At 36.9% G+C, this 27,820-nt stretch overlaps 2 protein-coding genes across 2 annotated transcripts in view; one reads left to right on the plus strand and one right to left on the minus strand.

The window, feature by feature from the left end:
• NELL2 (neural EGFL like 2) overlaps nucleotides 1-27,820 on the minus strand; it is a 376,417-nt gene that overhangs the window by 18,440 nt on the left and 330,157 nt on the right. Inside the window, exons 16-18 of the mRNA XM_060024615.1 lie at nucleotides 24,014-24,154; nucleotides 2,667-2,860; nucleotides 1,000-1,176 (exon numbers count right to left, since the gene is read on the minus strand). Of these exons, the coding sequence (XP_059880598.1) occupies nucleotides 1,000-1,176; nucleotides 2,667-2,860; nucleotides 24,014-24,154 (512 nt within the window). The remainder of the gene's footprint in view (nucleotides 1-999; nucleotides 1,177-2,666; nucleotides 2,861-24,013; nucleotides 24,155-27,820) is intronic.
• Nucleotides 7,034-8,906, plus strand: LOC132434501 (protein adenylyltransferase SelO-like). Its single transcript, XM_060026175.1, is given in 3 exon segments — nucleotides 7,034-8,302; nucleotides 8,305-8,403; nucleotides 8,406-8,906. Coding segments are annotated over 3 exon segments (1,662 nt in total). The 5' UTR covers nucleotides 7,034-7,107; the 3' UTR covers nucleotides 8,774-8,906.

Here is a 27,820-nt window from a genome sequence, read left to right on the forward strand (position 1 = left end):
TAGGGACTTTGGAAAAAACAAAACGAAACTAGGAGCTGATTTCAGTCTTTTTTATTCCACATGAGAAAATTGTGTGAATTGGATCTTTTTAAAATTTAGTTCCCACCTGTTTCCTATTTTTTTCATAATTCTGAGTCTCAGGGTCTTGGAGATGAAAGCAGCCTTCAGGTACAGAAACTGACCTTGCTCTTTCAATTGATTTTGGGGTTGAAAGTATAAAAAGGAAGCAACAAAAAAGCATTGCCTTAAAAATATCTTCACACAAATAGAAAGGAAACTAGTCCTAACTTTAAAAGTAGCATCTGTGAAACTTTCTTCTATAAAGACATATAGACCAATTTTCCTTTTTATTTACACCACTAGAAAGAAACAAGAAATTTGGTTAAATGAAAAACTGATTGGTATTTTCCTTAACAAGTCTTCATTTTCTTTATCAAGTCTTCATTTTCACCTATTGTTTCCAGTAGAAGTTTCATAAATATGTACATTCGATTCTAAGATTCTAGTATTTATTGCATATCCATATTATCTGTAAAACAGGGTGCCCACCAGAACAGCATTGACAGTAACAATCTTTAGAAAGAAAAAAAAGTGTGTTTTTTCTGTTTTTGTTTTCTTACATCTAAGCATAATTGATAGAAATGGATTAACAAAAGGTCTATTGGAAAAAGTGACTTTTTTTGAATGCCATTATTCTGTTCATAACTGTCTCTAAGTAAACCTAAGCTGAGAAGCCAGGAGAGCCTTTTCTTCTTTTGAGCTCTGGAGATAGTCCTGAAAGCCTGACATGACATGGTGTACCACATCTACCCCCAGATATTCCTTCTCAGGCCCTGAATGCATAACCATCACCTTATCATCCTAACCAGGTTCACTTTTTGTAACTCCCAACACTATGGCCAGGTACCAAATATCGGTGCAGGGGGGCAGGGCAAGGTTGTTTTACGATTTCAATTCTGGGTTTAAACGTTTCCCTGAATTTCACGTAGCTGAACTTACCAAGCAGCGGCACTGTTGGCAATTCTGGACCCAGGTGTCACCACTGTTGTACAAGGTTTCCCCATTTTGGTGGAGGCACTGACTGCTCAGCCTTGGGTCACATTCGGGGCAGCAGAAAAGATCAACCGTGGGATTCTCACAGTCACAGACCATCCGTCGACACATTACAAATCCATTCTGTATGACAAGGGGAAAAAAGCAGTTACCAAAAACCTCCACTTCTCAATATACTAACATCATATGTATGTGTGTATCTGTGTGTGTGTACACGTGTATATACACACACATATATACATTTTATATATATTACATGCTATATCTATAATCTCAGATGTTGATCTGGAAGTTGAGCTAACTCACACTGTTTACCCAATATAACTGATTTTCTTTAAAATTCCATTTTGTAGCTAACACCCAGAAATTACTTAAGCTGGAGAACTTCCAATTTTCTTTCCACACATTACTCTTTAAATGACTTGACTGGAAAGAAAATTTTCAGAACTAACCAGTTAAAATGATAACCACTGCATGGCTCTTATGTGTAAATAAATTGTGTATGTACATATAAATATACATTTACTTGTTTATTAATATAGTAATTTGAATACTAACTAAATTTTGTTTTGTGTCAGGGCTTATATGTTTATATTTGGTAGCTAGTCAACAAGTTTTACATATTATTAAGTTTCTAGAATATTTTAACCATATGATTTGTACAAGCTGTTATCAATTTCTTTAATAATAGTTGAGTCCTTGGTATTCTTCATTTAACTATAATTCAAATGTCTATTATCAACTGGGTACACATAATAGAACACCTCTCTAAAACTGAAATATAACCCAAATAGATATTTTTCACTTACAGGCCATAGCATATTCATTATGGTTTCATTTATGCATTCATTCAAATATGATATTGTGACTACAGAAACATTAGCATAGTTAGAAACAAAATTTTACCATATGAATAAATAAACACATTGTGGTATTTCCATACAATGGAATACTATTCAGTAATAAAAAGGAATGGGTTACTGATATGTGTAATGAATATAAAGGAATGTCAAAACATAATGCTGAGAGAAAGGAGTCAGACACAAAAGAGTATGGACAGTCTTCCCTTGGTATCGTGGGTACCAAAATCCGTGGATGCTCAAGTCCCTTATATTAAATGGCATAGTATTTGCACATAACCTATGCACACCCTCCCGTTTACTTTAAATTATCTCTAGATTACTTATAACATCTAATACAATGTAAATATTATGTAAACAGTTGCCGGTGTGGGGGAAATTAAAGTTTTGCTTTTTTAGAACTTTCTGGAATTTTTTTTCCCAAATATTTTTAATCCACAGTTGGTTGAATCCATGGATGGAGACCCTGCAGATACGGAAGGCCAACTGTGTTATATGATTCCATTTATATGAGGCTCTAGAAAACACAAATCTAATCTATAGAAACTAGAAGCAGTGTTTGTTTGAGGCTAGGGCTATGGGACTAAGAAAGGACTGAGGCAACATTTTGGGTAGGTAAAAATGTTCTGTTATATTAATTGAGTGATGGTTAAATGGACGTATGCATTTGTCTAAGTTCATCAAGCTGTACACCTGAAATATATGCAAATTACACCTCGATAAAAATGGTTACAATGTTTTGTTTATACTAACCTGACACGAGCACACAGAGCACCTGTCATTTTCCAACACCCAAATCTGACCATTGTGCTTAACTTTTCCATCATGGATGCAGTCCCCTGTGCAATTCTTTCCATGAGGACATCGGCAATCATATCCACCATCCAAGTTAAAGCAAATGGTATCATTGGCACAGCTGTGCCTCCCGGTCCCACACTCGTCAATATCTACAGCCAAGAAAAGGCAGCAGGCAATGTGCTTAGAATATGCTCCGTTTCAAACAACTGCAATCAGGTAAGTTGTCTCCTGACATAAAGCATTCAACTGGAAATTAATTTTCATCTTACTGGCATGCATTTCCTATTAATGCTGACTAAAGCAATGTTAATGATCTAGGGATTTCACACAAAAATATTATCATGCTTAGTTTCAAACACCAAATAACCTTGGCTAGATTTTTAACTTTTATATCTCTGTAAATAACCATTAGGTTTTATGAAACATTTATATTTTTTTGAAAGTTACAAATAGGACTCAACGTTTCAAACACAAACAGTTTGGCAGTGGAAATTCTAAAAGTGCCTATTTTTTTTAAATTGAGGAAATCATCCTCAGCGTTAAAATGGTGCTTACAGAAAATCCTTTCTTAGTGGGAAATGAAATTCATGGAAGACCTGAGGCATTTTTATTCAGTTTCAAGCCCTGTTCTCACAGCTGTGTCACCCATATGTAAGCTCTTTCCAGTGTACTGCCCAGGTGTTCTTCCCTTAACAGTCCAGGCATTTTCACACTGTCCTTACACCCTGCCTCTCACCCATGGAAGGGCAAGTGACCATAAGCAATTACCATCTCTCGCACAAAGAATCCCCCAGTTCTTAACTTTCCCATTTCAGATAGTTTCATCTCCTGCCTCAGTGGGCAGCTTCCCATTCTTCACCTGACCTCACCTATTCCATGGCAATCACAATCAAAGCATTTTCATACAGATGAAAAGCAAACATATGTTGACCCCCAGATCAGGTCCATATGAAGATATGAGATTCATTTTATTTATCCACACCATTTAAAGGTCACAAGCCAAAATACATTTCAGGGATATTGTATGAGTGGCAGTAAGGATTTATTTCCTTTTTCATCTGAGTAAAGGTCAAGAAATAAAGAATTAAATCACAGCAGGAAAAGTGGGTTAGAGAGAAGGTGGAATATATAGCTTTTAACTAGAAGAACCGTACACTGATTTCCCTTCAAAATTATACAGTATAGTAACTATCTTCCTTAAATGGTTTGATTTCAACATTGTTGGGGACATGCACTGGCCAAGATTATACTTTAGCCACATTTAAATTCTTAAATACTTAAATTCTGTCATATATGTTTTCCTGAAAATAAGTTACATGATTACTTCTCTCTACGTACTTCGATTTTTATTAGTTCCCATATCAATAAAACCAATGAACTGAGATGACAGCTGAAAAGGTTTCTATTATAACTACAGTTAACTTTATTATAGCTTGATTTGTCAAGGATAATACTGCTTATAATTAAAAACTATGATCAAAAAAATAACTCTTAGCCAGCATAAGGATATATTAAAATTTTTAAAAATACATTTATATATATATATATGTATGCATACATGTATATCAGATCAGAAAAAAATTTTCTCTTGGTAATAGAAATGAATTTTATAAAACACGTCTATATTTGGTCTAATCCAAATAATAAGGTATCTCTGATGAGTTGATATTTGTCTCCCATTAAGTATTTTTGTAATTAGCAATTATGGTAAGCAAGGAAAACATTAACCATAGTTGTTTGGTCTCTTTGATCACAATCTTTACAAATACCTCTTACTACCCTTTTAATATCCACTATATTTATATATATATTTTATATATTTAACCCTTTAAATATCCACTAATATAAGGACACTATTCTGTTAATGGCAATGGCTGGATTTTTACAATCATTTCATTTTGCCTTACATTTAAAATAAAAGCTCTGCTAACAGGTTTCTTTGTTTGGTTAAAGGCAGACAGTGTCCTTGGATTTGATGCAGAAGACAAAGAAAAGAAGATATACAGGTACAAAGAACATATGTAACCTTAAATAAAGTACATTAACAATCAAGAAATAGAATAAAAAGTTGCTTACGACAATGGTTGGCATGTACTTGTCATGCCTGGAGAAATATATAGGCAAAAACATCATAATGGACTATTACCTTTTGCTATCCTATGAGATTTGAATTAATTTGAACTTAACTTTCCTGCTTGTTATCTATACTGGGTTTCCCAGTGCAGAAACTATTCTCAATTGAATGATAGTATAGAAGTTTGGAATTCATTTTTACATATAGTTTTATCATAATATAAGATTCCTGCATTATATACATAATATATACATAAAGAGTATATATTCTACTTTGAAAAACCTACTATAGTATACAGAAATTCCAACTTTAAAAATACTGAGACAGCAGAAGCAAGAAGAACTAAAATCCTGCTGCCTGTGGAACAAAAACCACATTCACAGAAAGATAGACAAGATGAAAAGGCAGAGGGCTATGTACCAGATGAAGGAACAAGATAAAAACCAAGAAAAACAACTAAATGAAGTGGAGAAAAGCACTCTTCCAAAAACAGAATTCAGAATAATGATAGGAAAGATGATCCAGTACCTCAGAAAAAGAATGGACACAAAGATAGAGAAGATGCAAGAAATGTCTAACAAAGACCTACAAGAATTAAAGAACGAACAAACAGAGATGAACAATAACAATAACTGAAAAGAAAAATACACTAGAAGGAATCAATAGCAGAATAACTGAGTCAAAGTAACGGAAAAGTGACCTGGAAGACAGAATGGTGGAATTCACTGCTGTGGAACAGAATAAAGAAAAAAGAATGAAAAGAAATGAAGACAGCCTAAGAGACCTCTGGGACAACATTAAATACAACAACATTCGCATTATAGGGGTCCCAGAAGGAGAAGAGAGAGAGAAAGGAACAGAGAAAATATTTGAAGAGATTATACTCAAAAACTTCCCTAACATGGGAAAGGAAATAGCCACCCAAGTCCAGGAAGTGTAGAGAGTCCCATACAGGATAAACCCAAGGAGAAAAATGCCAAGACACATAGTAATCAAATTGGCAAAAATTAGAGACAAAGGAAAATTATTGAAAGCAGCAAGGGAAAAACGACAAATAACATACAAGGGAACTCCCATAAGGTTAACAGCTGATTTCTCAGCAGAAACTCTGCAACCCAGAAGAGAGTGCAATGACATATTTAAAGTGATGAAAGGGAAGAACCTACAGCCAAGATTACACTACCCAGCAAGGCTCTCATTCAGATTTGATGGAGAAATCAAATGCTTTACAGACAAGCAAAAGCTAAGAGATTCAGCACCACCAAACCAGCCCTACAACAAATGCTAAAGGAACTTCTCTAAGTGGGAAACACAAGGGAAGAAAAGGACCTACAAAAACAAACCCAAAACAATTAAGGAAATGGTAATAGGAACATACATATTGATAATTGCCTTAAATGTGAATAGATTAAATGCTCCAACCCAAACACACAAGCTCACTGAATGGATACAAAAACAAGATGTACATATATGCTGTCTACAAGAGACCCACTTCAGACCTAGGGACACATACAGACTGAAATTGAGGGAATGGAAAAAGACATTCCATGCAAATGGAAATCAAAAGAAAGCTGGAGTAGCAATACTCATATCACATAAAATAGACTTTAAAATAAGGAATGTTACAAGAGACAAGGAAGGACACTGCATAATGATCAAGGGATCGATCCAAGAAGAAGATATAACAATTATAAATATATATGCACCCGACATAGGAGCACCTCAATACATAAGGCAACTGCTAACAGCTATATAAGAGGAAATCGACAGTAACACAATAATAGTGGGGGACTTTAACACCTCACTTACACCAATGGACAGATCATCCAAACAGAAAATTAATAAGGAAACACAAGCTTTAAACGACACAATAGACCAGATAGATTTAACTGATATTTATAGGACATTCCATCCAAAAACAGCAGATTACACTTTCTTCTCAAGTGCGCACGGAACATTCTCCAGGATAGATCACATCTTGGGTTACAAATCAAGCCTCAGTAAATTTAAGAAAATTGAAATCATATCAAGCATCTTTTTTGACCACAACGGTATGAGGTTAGAAATCAGTTACAGGGGAAAAAACATAAAAAACAGACCTCCCGAGGGCGCTTCCCGCCTGGCAGGAGGAGGAGCGGCTGCAGGGAGGTGAGCGGTGGTGCGGTGGCTGGACCCCCTCGTAACCCCGCCCACCCACTGCTGGCTCGGGAGAAACCAGCGTGATCTTCCTCCTGGGGAGCGGCCTCCCCCAACCCCGCCCAGCCGGTGCCTCCGGCAATCTCCGCAAAAATGCACCCGTGTTAGACCGGCTGTCATCTAGAAATGCCCCAGGGTGCCCGACGAACAATCACGAACTCTCCTTCTGCGTATTTAGGCAGAAGTAGGACGCAAAGGATCGGGTTCCCGTTTTGCTGCCTCATCCGGAGGCTCCAGTTTCCGCGGCTGCTTCTCTCGGGTGTTAACTGCCACGCCGTCGTCAGCTCCTTATGGCGACCTGGCCTTGAAGGAAGTGCCAGCCTTTCGCATCTTTACAGTAACAAGTCAAACCCCGAGCAGGGCTATTGTGAAAGAGAAGTTAGATTAGCCTCGTCTCTCGACTTTTGGACGCTCTCCTCTGAAAACCTTATAGCTGTGTTGCCAATTGATCCTGTTAAAGAAAATGATGTGCGTAAAGTGAAAAACTGTGTTTTTTCAATTGCCTTCCCCACTCCTTTCAAATCAAGAGTACATCTTGTAGCAGTTTCAAAGCAAGTGCTAGAAGATATTTTGGACCTTGATTTATCTGTCTCAGAAACAGATGATTTTATCCAGCTTGTAAGTGAAGAAAAGATAGTACTTGGATCCATTCCACTGGCTCACAGATATGGGGGCCACCAGTTTGGGATATGGGCAGATCAGCTCGGCGATGGAAGAGCCCATCTTATTGGAATTTACATGAACAGGCCGGGTGAAAAGTGGGAGCTCCAATTAAAAGGCTCAGGAAAAACCCCATACTCCCAAAACGGCGATGGCAGAGCTGTGCTTCGTTCCTCCATGAGAGAATTTTTGTGTAGTGAGGCTATGTACTATCTCAGAATTCCCACTAGCAGAGCTGCAAGTCTGGTTGTAAGTGATGATGCAGTATGGAGAGATCAGTTCTACAATGGAAACGTTGTGAAAGAACGAGGTGCAGTAGTGCTGCGTGTTGCAAAATCATGGTTTAGAATTGGATCGTTAGAAATTTTGGCTCATTATGGTGAATTGGATTTACTAAGGATGTTACTAGACTTCATCATACAGGAACGCTTCCCCTCAGTAGATGTCAAGGAACCTAACAGATATTTGGATTTTCTTTTTTCTACTGTGGTGTCTGAGACAGCACAGCTTATTGCCTTGTGGATGTCTGTTGGTTTTGCACATGGTGTTTGTAATACTGATAACTTCAGTTTGTTATCCATTACAATTGACTATGGTCCATTTGATTTTATGGAGGCCTATAATCCAGATTTTGTACCAAACACATCTGATGATGAAAGAAGATAAAAATAGGATATCAGGCTAATATTGGAATGTTTAATTTAAACAAGTTGTTACAAGCTCTAACCCCATTACTGGATCCTAGGCAAAAGCAACTTGCTGCTCAGGGTATCCCATTCTTTACGATACAAGATTTAGAGAATTGTTCAAAGCCAAATTGGGATTACTTGGAAAAAGCAAGGGTGATGATGATTTAATTGCATTTCTCTTACATCTCATGGAAAAGACAGAAGCTGACTTTACAATGACATTTCGGCAGCTCAGTGAGATCACTCAAAGCCAGTTACAGGAGCTCAGCATTCCTCAGCAATTCTGGGCACTGAAAATGATCTCAAAGCACAAACTCTTTCCTGCCTGGGTGTCCCAGTACCTTTGGAGACTGAAGAGTAACATGAATGATTCAGATCTACTCCTTCCTGGGCCAAAGATCTCAGGGTTAGCTGCTCATCTTAATTGGGGGAAAATCAATTAAGGGAGACTTCTATCACCGAACCCAGCATAGAATAATCTATTTGACAAATTCTTAATGACCACCTACATTTTCTTGACAATCCTGCATTTCATAATAATGGTTATATATAAAAATATTTTTGAACCAAATAAAGTGGACCTATTCTCTAGAAAAAAAAACATAAAAAACAAACACATGGAGGCTAAACAATACATTACTAAATAACCAAGAAATCACTGAAGAAATCAAAGAGGAAATCAAAAAATACCCAGAGACAAATGACAATGAAAACACGACAATCCAAAAGCTATGGGAAGCAGCCAAAGCAGTTCTAAGAGGGAAGTTTACAGCAATACAATCCTATCTCAAGAAACAACAAACAGCTCAAACAAACAATCTAATCTTACACCTAAAGGAAGTAGAGAAAGAAGAACAAACAAAACATTTCTCCAAAGAAGACATACACATGGCCAAGAAGAACATGAAAAGCTGCTCAACATCACTAATCATTAGAGAAATGCAAATCAAAACTACAATGAGGTATCACCTCACACCAGTTAGAATGGGCATCATCAGAAAATCTACCAACAAATGGTGGAGAGGGTGTGGAGAAAAGGGAACCCTCTTGTGCTGTTGGTGGGAAGGTAAATTGATACACCCCTATGCAGAACAGTATGAAGGTTCCTTAAAAAATTAAAAATAGAATTACCATATGACTCAGCAATCCCACTACTGGGCATATACCCAGAGAAAACCATTATTCAAAAAGACACATGCACCCCAATGTTCATTGCAGCACTATTTACAATAGCCAGGTCATGGAAGCAACCTAAATGCCCACTGACAGACGAATGGATAAAGAAGATGTGGTACATATATACAATGGAATATTACTCAGCCAGAAAAAAGAATGAAGGTAAGAAAATGGCAGCTTCCAGGAGGGCTCAGATTGGTGAGTACTCTCCAGAACTGCCGCTGGCCGTGTATTTGTCCCTGCAGTGAGCCACAGCTGCCCCCCACTTCTGCAGGAGACCCTCCAATACTAGCAGAAGAAGAGAGGGAGGATGAATAGAAGAATATAACAAGTTGGCAAGTTCTGGAATGCCATGCAGATGACAGGCTCTTGGTGCTCCAGCCAGGCATCAGGGTTGTGCCTCTGAGGTGAGAGAGCCAAGTTCAGGACACTGGTCCACAGGACACCACCCAGCTCCATGTAATAACAAATGGCAAAAATCTCCCAGAGATCTCCATCTCAATGCCAAGACCCAGGTCCATGCAACGACCAGCAAGCTACAGTGCTGGACACCCTATGCCAAACAACTAGCAAGACAGGAACACAACTCCATCCATTAAAAGAGAGGCTGCCTAAAACCATAATAAGGTCACAGACACCCTAAAACACACCACCAGACATGGACCTGACCACCAGAAAGACAAGATCCAACCTCATCCACCAGAACACAGGCACTTGTCCCCTCCACCTGGAAGCCTACACAACCCACTGAACCAACCTTAGCCACTGGGGACAGACACCAAAAACAACAGGAACTACGAACATGCAGCATGCGAAAAGGAGACCCCAAACACAGTAACTTAAGCAAAAACAGAAGACAAAAACACACACAGCAGATGAAGAAGCAAGGCATAAAGCCACCAGACCTAAAAAATGAAGAGGAAATAGGCACTCTACCTGAAAAAGAATTCAGAATAGTGATACTAAAGATAATCCAAAATCTTGGAAATAGAATGGAGAAAATACAAGAAACATTTAACAAGGACATAGAAGAACTAAAGAGCGAACAAACACTGATGAACAACACAATAAATGAAATTTAAAACTCTCCAGAAGGGATCAGTAGCAGAATAATTGAGGCAGAGGAACGGATAGGTGACCTGGAAGATAAGATAGTGGAAATAACTACTGCAGAGCACAATAAAGAAAAAAGAATAAAAAAAATTGAGGACAGTTTCAGAGACCTCTGGGACAACATTAAACACACCAACATTTGAACTATAGGGGTCCCAAAAGAAGAAGAGAAAAACAAAGGGTCTGAGAAAATATTTGAAGAGGTTATAGTTGAAAATTTCCTAATATGGGAAAGGAAATAGTTAATCAAGTCCAGGAAGCACAGAGAGTCCCATACAGGATAAATCCAAGCAGAAACACGCCAAGACACATATAAATCAAACTATCAAAAATTAAATACAAAGAAAACATATTAAAAGCAGCAAGGGAAAACCAACAAATAACATACAAGGGAATCCCCATAAGGTTAACAGCTGATCTTTCAGCAGAAACTCTGCAACCCAGAAGGGAGTGCCATGACATATTTAAAGTGATGAAGGAGAAAAATCTACAACGAAGATTACTCTACCCAGCAAGGATCTCATTCAGATTTGAGGGAGACATTAAAACCTTTACAGACAAGCAAAAGCTAACAGAATTCAGCACCACCAAATCAGCTTTACAACAAATGCTAAAGGAATTTCTCTAGGCAGGAAAGACGAGAAGGAAAAGACCTACAATAACAAACGCAAAACAATTAATAAAATGGGAATAGGAACATACATGTCCATAATTACCTTAAACGTGAAAGGATTAAATGCTCCAACCAGAAGACACAGACGGGCTGAATGGATACAAAAACAGGACCCGTACATATGCTGTCTACAAGAGACCCACTTCAGACCTAGGGACACATACAGACTGAAAGTGACAATATGGAAAAAGATATTCCATGCAAATGGTAATCAAAAGAAAACTGGAATAGCAATTCTCATATCAGACAAAATAGACTTTAAAACAAAGACAATTACAACAGACAAAGAAAGACACTACATAATGATCAAGGGATCGATCCAAGAGGAACATATCACAATTGTAAATATTTTTGCACCCAACATAGAAGCACGTCAATACATAAGGCAAATACTAAGAGCCATAAAAGGGGAAATCGATAGTAACACAATCATAGTAGGGGACTTTAACACCCCACTTTCACCAATGGACAGATCATCCATAATGAAAGTAAATAAGGAAACACAAGCTTTAATGATACAATAAACAAGATGGACTTAATTGATATTTATGGGACATTCCATCCAAAAACAACAGAATACACATTCTTCTCAAGTACTCACGGAACATTCCCCAGGATAGATCATATCCTGGTTCACAAATCAAGCCTTGGTAAACTTAAGAAATTTGAAACTGTATCAAGTATCTTTTCCGACTACAACGCCATGAGAATAGATATGACTCACAGGGAAAAATCTGTAAAAAAATACAAACACATGGATGCTGAACAATACACTACTTAATAACCAAGAGATCACTGAAGAAATCAAAGAGGAAATAAAAAATACCTAGAAACAAATGACAATGAAAACACGATGACCCAAAACCTACGGGATGCAGCCAAAGCAGTTCAAAGAGAGAAGTTTATAGCAATACAATCCTACCTGAAGAAACAGGAAACATCTCAAATAAACAACCTAAACTTACACCTAAAGCAATTAGAGAAAGAAGAACAAAAAACCCCCAAAGATAGCAGAAGGAAAGAAATCATAAAGATCAGATCAGAAATAAATGAAAAAGATACGAAGGAAACAATAGCAAAGATCAATAAAACTAAAAGCTGGTTCCTTGAGAAGGGAAACAAAATTGATAAACCATTAGTCAGACTCATCAAGAAAAAAAGGGAGAACACTCAAATCAATAGAATTAGAAATGAAAAAGGAGAAGTAACAACTGACACTGCAGAAATACAAAAGATCATGAGAGATTACTACAAGGAACTGTAGGCCAATAAAATGGACAACGTGGAACAAATGGACAAATTCTTAGAAATGCACAATCTGCTGAGACTGAATCAGGAAGAAATAGAAAATATGAACAGACCAATCACAAGCACTGAAATTGAAACTGTGACTAAAAATCTTCCAACAAACAAAAGCCCAGGACAAGATGGCTTCACAGGTGAATTCTTTCAAACATTTAGAGAAGCGCTAACACCTATCCTTCCCGAATTCTTCCAAAATATAGCAGAGGGAGGAACACTCCCAAACTCATGCTGTGAGGCCACCATTATCCTGATACCAAAACCAGACAAAGATGTCACAAAGAAAGAAAACTACAGGCCAATATCACTGATGAACATAGACGCAAAAATCCTCAACAAAATATTAGCAAACAGAATCCAACAGCACATGAAAAGGATCATGCACCATGATCAAGTGGGGTTTATCCCAGAAATGCAAGGATTCTTCAGTATATGCAAATCAACCAATATGATACACCATATTAATAAACTGAAGGAGAAAAACCATACAATCATCTCAATCAATGCAGAGAAAGCTTTCAACAAAATTCAACACCCATTTATGATAAAAACCCTCCAGAAAGTACGCATAGAGGGAACTTTCCTCAACATAATAAAGGCCATATATGACAAACCCACAGCCAAGATCATCCTCAATGGTGAAAAACTGAAACCATTTCCACTAAGATCAGGAACAAGACAAGGTTGCTCACTCTCACCACTATTATTCAACAGAGTTTTGGAAGTTTTAGCCACAGCAATCAGAGAAGAAAAAGAAATAAAAGGAATCCAAATCGGAAAAGAAGAAGTAAAGCTGTCACTGTTTGCAGATGACATGATACTATACATAGAGAATCCTAAAGATGCTACCAGAAAACTACTAGAGCTAATCAATGAATTGGGTAAAGTAGCAAGATACAAAATTAATGCACAGAAATCTCTAGCATTCTTAAACACTAATGATGAAAAATCTGAAAGTGAAATTAAGAAAACAATCCCATTTACAACTGCAACAAAAAGAATAAAATGTCTGGGAATAAACCTACCTAAGGAGACAAAAGACCTGTATGCAGAAAACTATAAGACACTGATGAAAGAAACTAAAGATGATACAAATAGATGGAGAGATATACCATGTTCTTGGATTGGAAGAATCAACATTGTGAAAATGACTCTACTGCCCAAAGCAACCTACCGATTCAATGCAATCCCTACCAATTAAACTACCAATGGCATTTTTCACAGAGCTAGAACAAAAAATTTCACAATTTGTATGGAAACGCAAAAAGACCCCGAATAGCCAAAGCAATCTGGAGAAAGAAAATCAGAGCTGGAGGAATCTGGCTCCCTGAATTCAGACTATACTACAAAGCTATACTAATCAATACAGTATGGTACTGGCACAAAGTCAGAACAGGATAGAAAGCCCAGATATAAACCCAGGCACATATGGTCACCTTATCTTTGATAAAGGAGGCAAGAATATACAGTGGAGAAAAGACAGCCTCTTCAATAAGTGGTGCTTGGAGAACTGGACAGCTACATGTAAAGAATGAAATTATCACACTTCCTAACACCATACACAAAAATAAACTCAAAATGGATTAGAGACCTAAATGTAAGGCCAGACACTATCTAACTCTTAGAGGAAAACATAGGCAGAACACTCTATGACATAAATCACAGCAAGATCCTTTTTGACCCACCATCTTGAGAAATGGAAATAAAAACAAACAAACAAAAAAAACAAATGGGACCTAATGAAACTTAAAAGCTTTTGCACAGCAAAGGAAACCATAATCAATACCAAAAGACAACCCTCAGAATGGGAGAAAATATTTGCAAATGAAGCAACTGACAAAGGATTAATCTCGAAAATTTACAAGCAGCTCATGCAGCTCAATATCAAAAAGACAAACAACCCAATCCCCAAATGGGCAGAAGACCTAAGTAGATATTTCTCCAAAGAAGATATACAGATTACCAACAAACACATGAAGGAATGCTCAACATCATTAATGATTACAGAAATGCAAATGAAAACTACAATGAGATATCATCTCACACCGGTCAGAATGGCCATCATCAAAAAATCTACCAACAACAAATGCTGGAGAGGGTGTGGAGAAAAGGGAACACTCTTGCACTGTTGGTGGAATGTAAATTGATACAGCGACTATGGAAAACAGTATGGATGTTCCTTAAAAAATAAAAATAGAAGTATCATACCACCCAGCAATATCACTACTGGGCATATTCACTGAGAAAACCATAATTCAAAGAGTCATGTACCAAAATGTTCATTGCAGCTCTATTTACAATAGCCAGGACATGGAAGCAACCTAAGTGTCCATCGACAGATGAATGGATAAAGAAGACGTGGCACATATATACAATGGAATATTACTCAGCCATAAAAACAAACGAAATTGAGTTATTTATAGTGAGGTGGATGGACCTAGAGTCTGTCATACAGAGTGAAATAAGTCAGAAAGAGGAAAACAAATACTGTATGCTAACACAAATATATATTGAATCTTAAAAAAAGAAAGAAAATGTCATGAAGAACCTAGGGGTAAGACGGGAATAAAGACACAGACCCACTAGAGAATGGACTTGAGGATATGGGGAGGGGGAAGGGTACGCTGGGACAAAGTGAGAGAGTGGCATGGACATATATACACTACCAAACGTAAAATAGATAGCTAGTGGGAAGCAACTGCATAGCACAGGGAGATCAGCTCAGTGCTTTGTGTCCACCTAGAGGGGTAGGATAGGGAGGGTGGGAGGGAGGGAGATGGAGAGGGAAGAGATATGGGGACATATGTATATGTATAACTGATTCACTTTTTTATAAAGCAGAAACTGACATACCATTGTAAAGCAATTATATTCCAATAAAGATGTTAAAAAGGAAAAAAAGGAACGGATTTGGGTCATTTGTAAAGACGTGGATGCATCTAGAGACTGTCATACAGAGTGAAGTTTGTCAGAAAGAGAAAAACAGATATTGCATATTAACACATATGTTTGGAGCCTAGAAAATGGTACAGATGAACCTGTTTTTCGGGCATAAATTGAGACACAGAGGTAGAGAATAAACGTATGGACACCAAGGGGGGATAGCGGAGGTGGGGCGTGGTGACAGTGTGAAGAATTGGGAGATTGTGATTGACATGTATACACTGCTGGGTATAAAATGGATGACTAATAAGAACCTGCTGTAGAAAAAATAAATTAAAAAAAAAAGAGGAAAGCAAAAGTACCAAGAGACAACTGACAATGAAAACACGATGATCCATAACCTATGGGATGCCACAAAAGCAGTTCTAAGAGGGAAGTTTATAGCAATACAATCCTACCTGAAGAAACAACAAACATCTCAAATAAACAACCTATACTTACACGTAAAGGAACTAGAGAAAGAAGAACAAACAAAACACAAACTTAGTAGAAGGAAAGAAATCATGAAGATCAGACAAGAAATAAATGAAATACAAATAAATAATAGCAAAGATCAATAAAACTAAAAGTTGGTTCTTTGAGAAGATAAACAAAATTGATAAACCATTAGCGAGACTCATCAAGAAAAAGAGGGAGAGGACTCAAATCAATAAAATTAGAAATGAAAAAGGAGAAGTTACATCAGACACCACAGAAATACAAAGCATCCTAAGAGACTACTACAAGCAACTCTATGCCAATAAAATGGACAATCTGGAAGAAATGGACAAATTCTTAGAAAGGTATAACCTTCCAAGACTGAACCAGGAAGAAATAGAAAATATGAACAGACCAATCATAATAATGAAATTGAAACTGTGATTAAGAATCTTCCCACAAAGAAAAGTCCAGGACAGGATGGCTTCACAGGTGAATTCTATCAAACATTTAGAGAAGAGCTAAGACCCATCATTCTCAAACTCTTCCAAAAATTGCATTCTCAAACTCTTCCAAAAACTGCAGAGGAAACAACACTCCCAAACTCATTCTATAGAAATATAGGCCACCATCACCCTGATACCCAAACCAGACAAAGTTACTACAAGAAAAGAAAATTACAGACCAATATCACTGTTGAATATAGATGCAAAAATCCTCAACAAAATACTAGCAAACAGAATCCAACAACACAATAAAAGGATCATAAACCATGATCAAGTGGGATTTATCCCAGGGATGCAAGGATCCTTCAATATACACAAATCAATCAATGTGGTATACTGTATTAACAAATTGAAGAATAAAATCCATATGATCATTTCAATAAATGCAGGAAAAGTTTTTGACAAAATTCAACACCCATTTATGATAAAAACTCTCCAGAAAGTGGGCATAGAGGGAACCTACCTCAACATAATAAAGGCCATATATGACAAGCCCACAGCAAACATTATTCTCAAAGCTGAAAAACTGAAAGCATTTCCTCTAAGATGAGGAACAAGACTAGGATATCCACTCACACCACTATTCAACATAGTTTTGGAAATCCTAGCCATGGCAATCAGAGAAGAAAAAGAAATAAAAGGAATACAAATTGGAAAAGAAGAAGTAAAGGCGTCACTGTTTGCAGATGAGATGATACTATACATACAGAATCCTAAAGATGCCACCAGAAAACTACTAGAGCTAATCAATGAATTTGGTAAAGTTGAAGGATACAAAATTAATGCACAGAAATCTCTTGCATTCCTATACACTAATGATGAAAAATCTGAAAGAGAAATTAAGGAAACACTCCTATTTACCATCGCAACCAAAAGAATAAAATACCTAGGAATAAACCTACCTAGGCAGAAAAAAGACCTGTATGCATAAAATTATAAGACACTGATGAAAGAAATTAAAGATGATATAAACAGACAGAGAAATATACCATGTTCTTGGATTGGAGGAATCAATATTTTGAAAATGACCGTACTTCCGAAAGCAATCTACAGATTCAATGCAATCCCTATCAAATTACCAATGACATTTTTTACACAACTATAAAAAAAAAATCTTAACATTTGTATGGAGACACAAAAGACCCTGAATAGCCGAAGCAGTCTTGAGGGAAAAAAATGGAGCTGGAGGAATCAGACTCCCTGACTTCAGACTATACTACAGAGCTACAGTAATCAAGACAATATGGTACTGGCACAAAAACAGAAATATAGATCAATGGAACAGGATAGAAAGCCCAGAGATAAACCCACGCACTTATGGTCAACTAATCTATGACAAAGGAGGCAAGGATATACAATGGAGAAAAGACAGTCTCTTCAATACGTGGTGCTGGGAAAACTGGACAGCTACACATAAAAGAATGAAATTAGAACACTACCTAACACCATATGCAAAAGTAAACTCAAAATGGATTAGAGAACTAAATGTAAGACCGGACACTATAAAACTCTTAGAGGAAAACAGGAAGAACACTCTTCGACATAAATCACAACAAGATCTTTTTTCATCCACCTCCTAGAGTAATGGAAATAAAAACAAAAATAAACAAATGGGACCTAATGAAACTTAAAATCTTTTGCAAAGCAAAGGACACTACAAACAAGACGAAAAGACAACCCTCAGAATGGGAGAACATATTTGCAAAGGAAGCAACGGACAAAGGGTTAATCTTCAAAATATATAAACAGCTCATGCAGCTCAATATTAAAAAAACAACCCAATCCGAGAATGGGCAGAAGACCTAAATAGACATTTCTCCAAAGAAGACATACAGATGGCCAAGAAGCACATGAAAAGCTGCTCAACATCACTAATTATTAGAGAAATGCAAATCAAAACTACAATGAGGTATCACCTCATACTAGTTAGAATGGGCATCATCAGAAAATCTACAAACAACAAATGCTGGAGAGGGTGTGGAGAAAAGGGAACCCTCTTGTACTGTTGGTGGGAATGTAAATTGATACAGCCACTATTGGGAACAGTATGGAGGTTCCTTATAAAACTAAAAATAGAATTACCATATGACCCAGCATCCCACTATTGGGCATATACCCAGAGAAAACCATAATTCAAAAAGACACATGCACCCCCCCCCCCCAAAGTGTTCACTGCAACTCTATTTACAATAGCCAGGACATGGAAGCAACCTAAATGCCCATTGACAGACAAATGGACAAAGAAGTTGTGGTACATATATACCATCGAAGATTACTGAGCCATAAAAAGGAATGAAATTGGGTCACTTGTAGAGACGTGGATGGACCTAGAGTCTGTCATACAGAGTGAAGTAAGTCAGAAAGGGAGAAACAAATATCATATATTAATGCATATATGTGGAAGCTAGAAAAATGGTACAGATGAACCAGTGTGCAGGGCAGACACAGATATAGAGAAGAAACGTATGGATACCAAGTGGGAAAGTGGCAGGTGGGGGTGGGGGGGATGAACTGGGAGATTGGGATTGATATATATACACTAATATGTATAAAATGGATAACTAATAACCTGCTGTATAAAAAAATAAGTAAAATAAAATTAAAAAAAATACTGGTAAGTGCTTTAGTGAGTGATTGGAGAAATAATGTTGCTGAAGCCAGTGGTCAAGTCTCAGTTCCCATCGAACTTGAGCTAGCAGCAGCTTTTGACACAGGTCCTTCCCTCTCCCTGATAAATTTCCTTTACTTGCTTCCTATCACACTGGTAGCTCTTTTTGGGTCTTTCTTCTGCCCGCATACACATTCTCCAGGTGTGGCAGTTACATTATGAATAAGATTTAGCCAAGCAAAGAGGAGGTAAAGACTGGTCTAGTCAGAGGTAAGGGTGTGTTTGAGTCCCAATGTTCAGAGCCATCAAGATGTGTCAGAGGATCAGAAGTATTGGTATGACTTGAATATCTAGGGAGAGCAGAGTGGGTAGACAGGCAGCTGAAGAGGTTCTCCAGGATCAGTTAAAAGTCATGTTGTAAGAAATTTGAACCTTACCTTAAAGACAATAAAATGTCATTTTAGGGAATTGCAAAAAAAAAAAAAGTCATAATCAGGTATGCATTTTTGAAAGGGTCCTTTGGCTTCACTGTGGGAAAGGGATTTAAATGGATTAGAAATTGAAGCTAGGAGACTGATTAATAGACTGTTCAGTATTCCAGGAAAGTGATGGTCATATAATAAAAGGAAACACTTATATAGTGGTTGGTATGTATCAAATTCTAAGTACTTTCATATAACGACTCATTTCATATAATGACTCACAACAACCATGAAAGGTACCATCATTATCTCCATTGTATAGATCAGGAAATTAAGGCCTAGACATGTTGAATAACTTTCTCAGGGTCACACAGCTAGTAAGGTATACAGCCCAGATGGGAACCCAAGCTGTCAGGCTCCAAGTCTGTGCTCTTAGGCATAATGCTGTATTGAGTAGTAGCAGTGGGGATGCATAGAAAGAAACAACAAAGCTAAAATCTTCCAAGATAGAAACAACAAAGATAAAGCAACTTCTTAGTGATTTGTTGGCTTCAAAGACTAGGGAGAGAGAAGGGTCATGAATGATTAGATTTCCTGCTTGGAAAATTTGGTTGATGATATTTATACAAAGAAGAGCAAGATTTTGCTGGGGAGTGGAAGTAGGTGGCAGGGATGAGCAAAGACATGAGTTAATTTGACATGTTGAAATACACTTTCCTCTGGGCTTCCAGGTAGAGCTGTCCAGCTGGATATGTGGGTCTGGAATTCAGAAAATAGGACTGGGCCAAAATATAGATTTGGTGGAGATACACTTTCATCATTCCCTTTCTCAAAAGTAGACTTTCAGACTCAAGTTCAAACTTATTAGAAAGGCATTTAAAGCTACTTCCTTTGCTGGAACTCTCTTTCCCTATCTCAATAAGCCAATAATCACATTATACTTAAGTCCTGAAACAATGCTAGATATTCAATCCTTTCTTGATCCCAACAGGAAATAATTTCTCTCTTTGTTTCATTATGGCTCTGAATTCATACTTTTCTTATGTATTCATCATTTTCAACTTTGCAGCTTTCTCCTCTATTGAAAAACTTACTACATTCTATCTTCTATGACAGTTGTTACTGTACATATTTTATCTTGACTACAAGCTGAGAGCAGTGATCATACCTCCTTTATATTTCTTCACAGCAGGTGCCTGGTAAAGGACCTCAAGGTACCTGTGCATAGATTCAGTAACCACTTCTCGAGTTGAAATAGATTCATTTCATTTTCATACTTTTCCTTGATTTAAGTTTAGAATTTATAGTATTTGGCTTGAACATAATACTCAAAAGATGTTACCCTATAAACATTTTTTGAGGGTCATACAAGTTCAAAAAATCCTCACCAAGCATAAAGATAATCCAGAAATAAAAGCTTTAAATAAAAGGAAATGTGGGCATGAAAATACAATATTCTTACCTGGAAAAAAGATACTGGGCTTTATTCTCAGAGAAAGACAAAATTTCAGGCACATTAGGAATGATGATATGGACAAGGAAAGTGGTACCCTGTACATTATCTGGAGATTAAATGTCTACACCTCTGAGGTAAATGGATGAGCAAAACAGTTTACACTTTGTATGAATGCAGTTTATAAGCATGTATTTGTAGATTACACAGCCTAAAAAGTAGTGAAACAGTGCAAAGTTATTTATTCACATTTTCAAATATGAATATTATACTTCAGCATAATTGTAAACCCACTGCTGTGGCTTTGTCCACGTTGAAATGCTTCTTTTCTTTGTCCCCAGCACAGAAAAATGGAACCTGCTCAGATATAATCACACTCTTAAAATTGCATCCTTCTAAATACTAATATAACAATTCTACAAATCACTGAAATTGCAGTAAATAGATAGTTGGTAAAAAGAAGCACTTTAGTTCTCTCTTGTTTTATACAACATAGGTGGGTTCTTTTAAAAGTATTCTTCAGAGCACACTGTCTTCTGAAAGAGTAGTAGATTTTTATGATAATCATTATAAATTATACTGGAAGATAATAATAGAATCATCTTTCTAGAATTGTGGTTCTTTTTTTTAAAAAATAAGATTTCCCATTCTTTCTGTACTTACGGAATTTCCTCAAAAAGCCTTTTCTGTGTAGGCATTTCATAGAATCCTTTACTTCCCTATATTCATCTTTATCATGTGTCATTTTCCTTGTTACCTTTGGACATTAATGAATGCACTAATTACGTTTTGTCATTTTTTTCCTGACCGTTACATCTTTACTGTATATCATACCATATGTCTGGTGGAAAAGGGAAGTACTTCTTTTTTCTCAGTTAAATAAGCAGAGTTATCGACAGAGAAAGAAGAGAAAGAAAGTGGTATCTAAGATTTGAGGAGACGGAAGAAGGTATGCAGGGGAAAGTAACTAAGGAAATAAAGTTGGAATACTGGGTGATGTCGATGGTCCTCAGAGCAGGTAGCTTACAAGATGGCCCCCAACGATCCTCACCATTTAATATTCACACGCTTGTGTAATCCTCTCCCCTTGGACTTACTGACTGGCTTCTAACAAATAGACTATGGGAGAAGTGATGAAATGTCACATCTGAGATTCAGTTATGGAAAGACTGTGGCTGCCATCTTGGGCACCTGCTTATTCTAGGGGAAGCCAGCCCCCAGCCGGAGTAGCTTATGTGTTAAGGAAACAAGGCCTGCCAATAGACACATGAGTGACCTTCATTCTCTCCACTCCCATCCCAGACAAGTCTTCAAGATGAGACCACATCCCTGGGCAACAACTTGATGGTAGTAACCTCTTTAGAAACCTTGAACCAGAGGCATTCAGTTAAGCTGTGCATAGATTCCTTACCCACAGAAGTTGTGAGATAACTTTTGTTGTTTTCAGTTTCTAAGTTTTGGGGGTAACTTTTAACGCATCAGTAGATAACTAATACAGCTCCCTTGAGACATGTGGTCATAAATTTAAAAGAGAGTGAAAGCAGTTGCAAATATAAAGTAAGATAGTCAGCAGAGGTATGTATTTTTTCTAGTTACATTCTGATGCACAGAAAAGGATACCAAGCAAAATTAAACACAGGTTAGCCCTAGAGCAGAAGAGGAAGGGATGGGGAAAAGGGGGAGATGAAATAAAGATGCATTTTCAGCTTTGCTCTATATATTTCTGTATGCTTTGAATTATTTATAATCAGCTTGTATTCATTCTTTATGTATGTAACTCAAAATAAAATAAAAGACAATCTTAAAAAGGTAGCACTGAAGACTTCTTCCTCATAATATACTATAGAAAACAGGCAAAATATTTTATCAGGGAAGGGCAAAATCACACGGTTTGATCGGCTTCTTGAATGGCATTCTCTACAGGGCTGGAAGTACGCATTCTGGAACATTCACAAGTGCCAGGTAGAGTCTTCAGACCACAGCTAAGTGTTTATTTGCAAATGCCAGGTTTTAGCCCCTGGTAAGGCAGTAGCGTTCCCGTTCCGCATAAAAATCCAGATGAACGTTCCGCTCAAGGTCCAGAGCTCTGCAGCTGCTGGCAAAGCACGCTGGGAGCCTTGGCATCTATCACCCATGTCTGTTTCACTTTTCTCTGTGTGAAAACCTCTTGAGGCCCAAGGGTAAAAGACATCTCATCATTTAAGCGTCAAGCACTGCTAAGTTAGATTCTCCAAGGCTTTCATCAACTGTGTCATTTTAGCCGCATCATTCTCTTAGGCTGTCACTCTATGAAGGTGTAAACACCAATGGAGAAAATAATGACTTCTTGAGCTTTGTTTCGTTTTCCAATCCTATGCCAAATCCTTTTAGTATGGTGGTTTCCCTGACAATTATTCACTGTGCTTTACTTACTCTGCCTGCCTCCTAAATATTGTGCCCCTTAATAGAGGATATAAGGGAACAGAGTTGTCAATTCACTGAAAATTATTCAAAATGAATGGTAAATAATTGACTATAATCTTTTCAAATTTCCACTCTTATTAGATTGACATCTTCTGTGAAGCAGGGACCATATCTTCTGTATCCAACATTCACTAAATATCTCTAACTTTGCCAGGTAAGTGATATGTTAGGAACAGCCCAGAGTAGCATGCATTATGTTTCCCTTGGCCATATATCATTGTATTATTTCCTCTACCCTCATTTTCCCTCTATCCTGCTTTCTTCATCTATTTTTTTTTTCCTAGTTCTTTTTTGGGTCATATTTTTACATGCTGCCATTTAAAAAATTTATCTGACATTATGGGTTTACTCATTCTAAAACACGCTTCAACAGTTAAAAGTGTCCAGAGAAAATTGGTTTACTATTGCAAGTTTTAATTATCTAAAAATCAGTTATCATAATTAGCAAGCAAAAGTTAGATTTTAACATATTTCTAATCACTGTTGTATAAACACACAGCAAAAATCACCAATACCTTAAATATTAGCTCAATGTCTACTATTTACATCTTACTGCATTTTCCTCAATTTTAAGACTTTAAACTCTAGGTCTTCTCCTTGTACTGACCTTCACACGATTCTCCACTTGGTGAAAACATCCCATTGTCATGGTAGCCATCTCTGCACTCACAGTGGTACCATCCGGGAAGGTTGATGCAGTTAGCACGGCTGTCACACTGAACAAAGCCATCAGAGCACTCATCAATGTCTATTTGGGAAAGAAAACAGAAACGGGATGTTATACAATTGCTGCCTTTCTCTCAAAGAAACTAAAATATTCCGTTAGATGGCTACTAAAATATTTAGTGCCAGCAAATCCTTAAAACTGGGACAACATAAAATCAAGAAAGTCTACTTGGTTGTTGAAAGCTATAGAGAAAGAATGTAGTGGTATTAGCAATAGGAGAAACAGCTAGACAGCTTCTATGTTGCAAAAGTCATCCAACTGTAGAAACTGGAAAGAAACCATCTGTGATAGTCATTAGTGCTGCTCGCCAAATATTTCCAGCTCCTTTTCTGGACACAAGCTAGGATTGCCGTGTGACTTCCTGAAGTCAATTAGGGAATGACATGTGTCACTTCCAGAGAGAGCCTTAAAGAGGCAGTGTGTGATTCACACATACCCTTCCCCCATCACAATGACCAGCGATTTCCAGAAGCTCTGAAGATGAGCCTGAGTCCTGAGTGAAGACGATATGGGGCACGTTCCTCCTCTAGTTGGGGTGGACGTAGAGTATGAGCAAGAACCAACCTTTTTGCTTTAAGCCACTGAAATTTTAGGGTCTCTTATTACTAGCAACATAACCTCCAGTATATGGCAATAGCATTCATGCATCAATGTGCTTCCGATTTTTGAGAATATATCCCATCTATGTCACCTTTTAATGTGTTTCACATATATCATTACTTCATTCAACCCTCAAAAAAATCTTGCCATTTAGACAGCATATTGAACATATGAAAAAAAATGAGGCAAAAGGAAATTATGGGATTTAACCAAGGTCACCTAAGAGTTCATATTTGCCTAACTTTCTGGTGTGTGCTCCTTCATACAAGTAGACACAGGCTGAAATTGGCAAAATTGTCTAAACAAACAGAGAATGTATCTTGAGTTTCATATATTTCCTCCAGTGGCTTATTACTATTCTCAAATGTTGTGAGCCTTTTATTCTTCTTATTCAGTCTGCTGATTAATGGGAACATCTGATGTCCATCCAAGCCTCTTTAATCAGTCATAGAGGAAAAAGTAATTCCTAGAGTTGCTTTACAGAGTGTCCCCTTCTTCTTAATACCTTCTGGGTTTCTGGGTGCTTTGGGGTTGCCTCAGGCCTTGCTAAGTGATCTGCTGGCACCGTACCATCACAGCTGCCAAAAATATCCATCTTGACAACCCTTTGCCATGACTGCAGATTCCACTCGCCAAGGTAGAATAGCCTTTTCTTATATGTTTTCCGCACCTGCATCATATTCCCTGCTGCAGTGACCAGCATGACAAGTCCCTCCTATTGATGGGAAGACCAGATACTTTTTAGAGTCCTTTCCTCCCAGACAATCCACTCCAGCTCAGCAGTACTACTGCCTTCTTAGTCTCATCTAACTTCAAATTCTTGGAAATATATATTTCTTTCATTTTCTTTTAAAATTTCCTCTTTTACTATGTTCAATTTTTAAAGAGACACATTTTTGAATAAGTAAGATTATTAAAAGAAAAAAAAGTCATCACTCATATACTTCTTGAGAAGCCCGGAGTTCCTTCAGTAAAACAAGGCACAAACCATTCTCTTAGATTAGGTAGTAAGCCAAAATAAATATTTTATATGATTGCAAAATTTTAACATTCTTTCTGAACTATGAGTGATTTGCCTCTGTGGTTGCTCTTCTGAAGAGTCAGTTTCTTACCGTTAGTAATTCCTATTGTCAAAATAATTGTTAGTGGCCAAGTCAGCTAACCATTGACTTCCTGACACATAGCTGATGTGAATTGCTTCCATTTAGTAAGGCCTCATACGTTTTATGAAACAGCCTATCTGTACTTCAGGGACCTCCCTAACTGATGATTTATAAATGGGACTAAAATGCTATGCTCATTTCAGCTTTATATGGTCTTTTCTTCTAACCCAAAAGATGCAGGAAATTGGTTATGTCATTTCTTAAGTGCATGGACAAAAGAAAACAGGTTGGAATTTAAGCTTTAGAAATGAGTTTATTGGAAGAAGGTCAGGAGGGGGATGTTTAGAGCACCTCATTTTAGAATAATTTGGTCATTAGCATTGGTGATTTGGAAGTAAATATTAATAGAACAGAGCTTTATCCACCGAAGCAACTTTCACATCTCTTATTTACCCTTTAATTTAGTTATTTTTTCTTGCTGCAACACAAGGGCTACCTCAGGTCACATGACACAGATATATCTTTCAATATTTACTCCTCACTCATTTTCTCTTGTCACTCTTTCTAATCACCAGGCCCACTCCTATACTGCTTCATCTCCACTTCTCTTTGTTTGTATTACAGCAACCTTCCTTGGTCTATATCCATTAAAGTTTAATAGAAATGTTACACAGTATATTAGTGCATATTCCCTGAAGACTGGGGATTGAAACATGTGCTGGCCATAATGTATTTTCCTATACAATCTGAGTATCATTATTTGACTACTAATACTAAGTAGTATTTTAGAGGATAGATATGCAAATATATATGTCACTCATTAATTTGTCATTCAATACTTATTGAATACCTGTTATATGCCAAGTATTAAGTGCTGGGGAAACAAGGATACATAAAGCAGAAGTAATTTCTGCCCTTACTGGGTTTACTATCTATCTAAAGTGTGTTTTATTTTAAGAAAATTAAACTTATGAAAATCTGAATTTACAATCATGCAGGACAGTGTTTCCCGCCGCCACTGGTATGGTATTTAGGTGATAACAGGCAAATACTTTATTTTAATAGCTACATTTGTATATTTCTGAATTATTTCTATTTATAGCAAGTGATACTAATAGTACAGTAGTGAAATTGTATTTAAATTTAAAAAGTGAGAGGGATTACAGAAACAACAGTAAGTAGATATTGGTATAAACAGTATATAAATATGACAAAACTTATTAAGGTGGCATATGAATGACTGGAGTTTTGAAAACACTAAGATACAGTATGGAGCAATTATTCATATCTCAGAAGGATTTACTGAGTAGTTCATTAGGTAGTGAAATGTCTTAATTCATTTAAAATATGACTCAACTTATAAAATATAGTATAAGTATACATATATCATGGTTCAAATTATATACTTGCTACCATTTAGGATAGCAAAGTAAAACTAGCCAGATAATATACACTGCTTTGTTTTACACTTTCATGTTCCTGCTAATTTTGATTTGTTTACGAAAACTTTTCTACTTTGGTGAAAGTCGGTAGAAAATGAGAGTGTGCTTGAATTGCCAAAGTATGCCCTTTCCACCAGAAGGTATGTTTGTTTGGCTCATGGGTCTAATTAAAGTGGAAGATGAAACAAGCAGCCTCATCTGTAAGCTATCTGATGGTATGTATATCTTTAGTTACTCAGTAATCATTAATAAGTAAAGAATTGAAATCTGATCCACAATTTAAGAATTCAGTATATTTTATCCATACACAAATGTAGACATTACTATGAGTTAGAACATATAAATGCACACATACTGTGTGCAATTTCAGATATGCACATATTGTGCTTTACATAGCATGTAATAACAGAAAGTAGTAAAAGAAAATCAGATGATTTACTTCTTTGGTACTTTCTTTAGGTCAGTTAAAACCAAACTTTATATTATCTAATTGAGTTAGAAACACAGAGAACAGCAGACCTGGGGTGGGGGGGGGGGGGAAT

This window comes from Delphinus delphis, chromosome 11, assembly GCF_949987515.2.
Source record: "Delphinus delphis chromosome 11, mDelDel1.2, whole genome shotgun sequence".
Taxonomy (NCBI): Eukaryota; Metazoa; Chordata; class Mammalia; order Artiodactyla; family Delphinidae; genus Delphinus; species Delphinus delphis.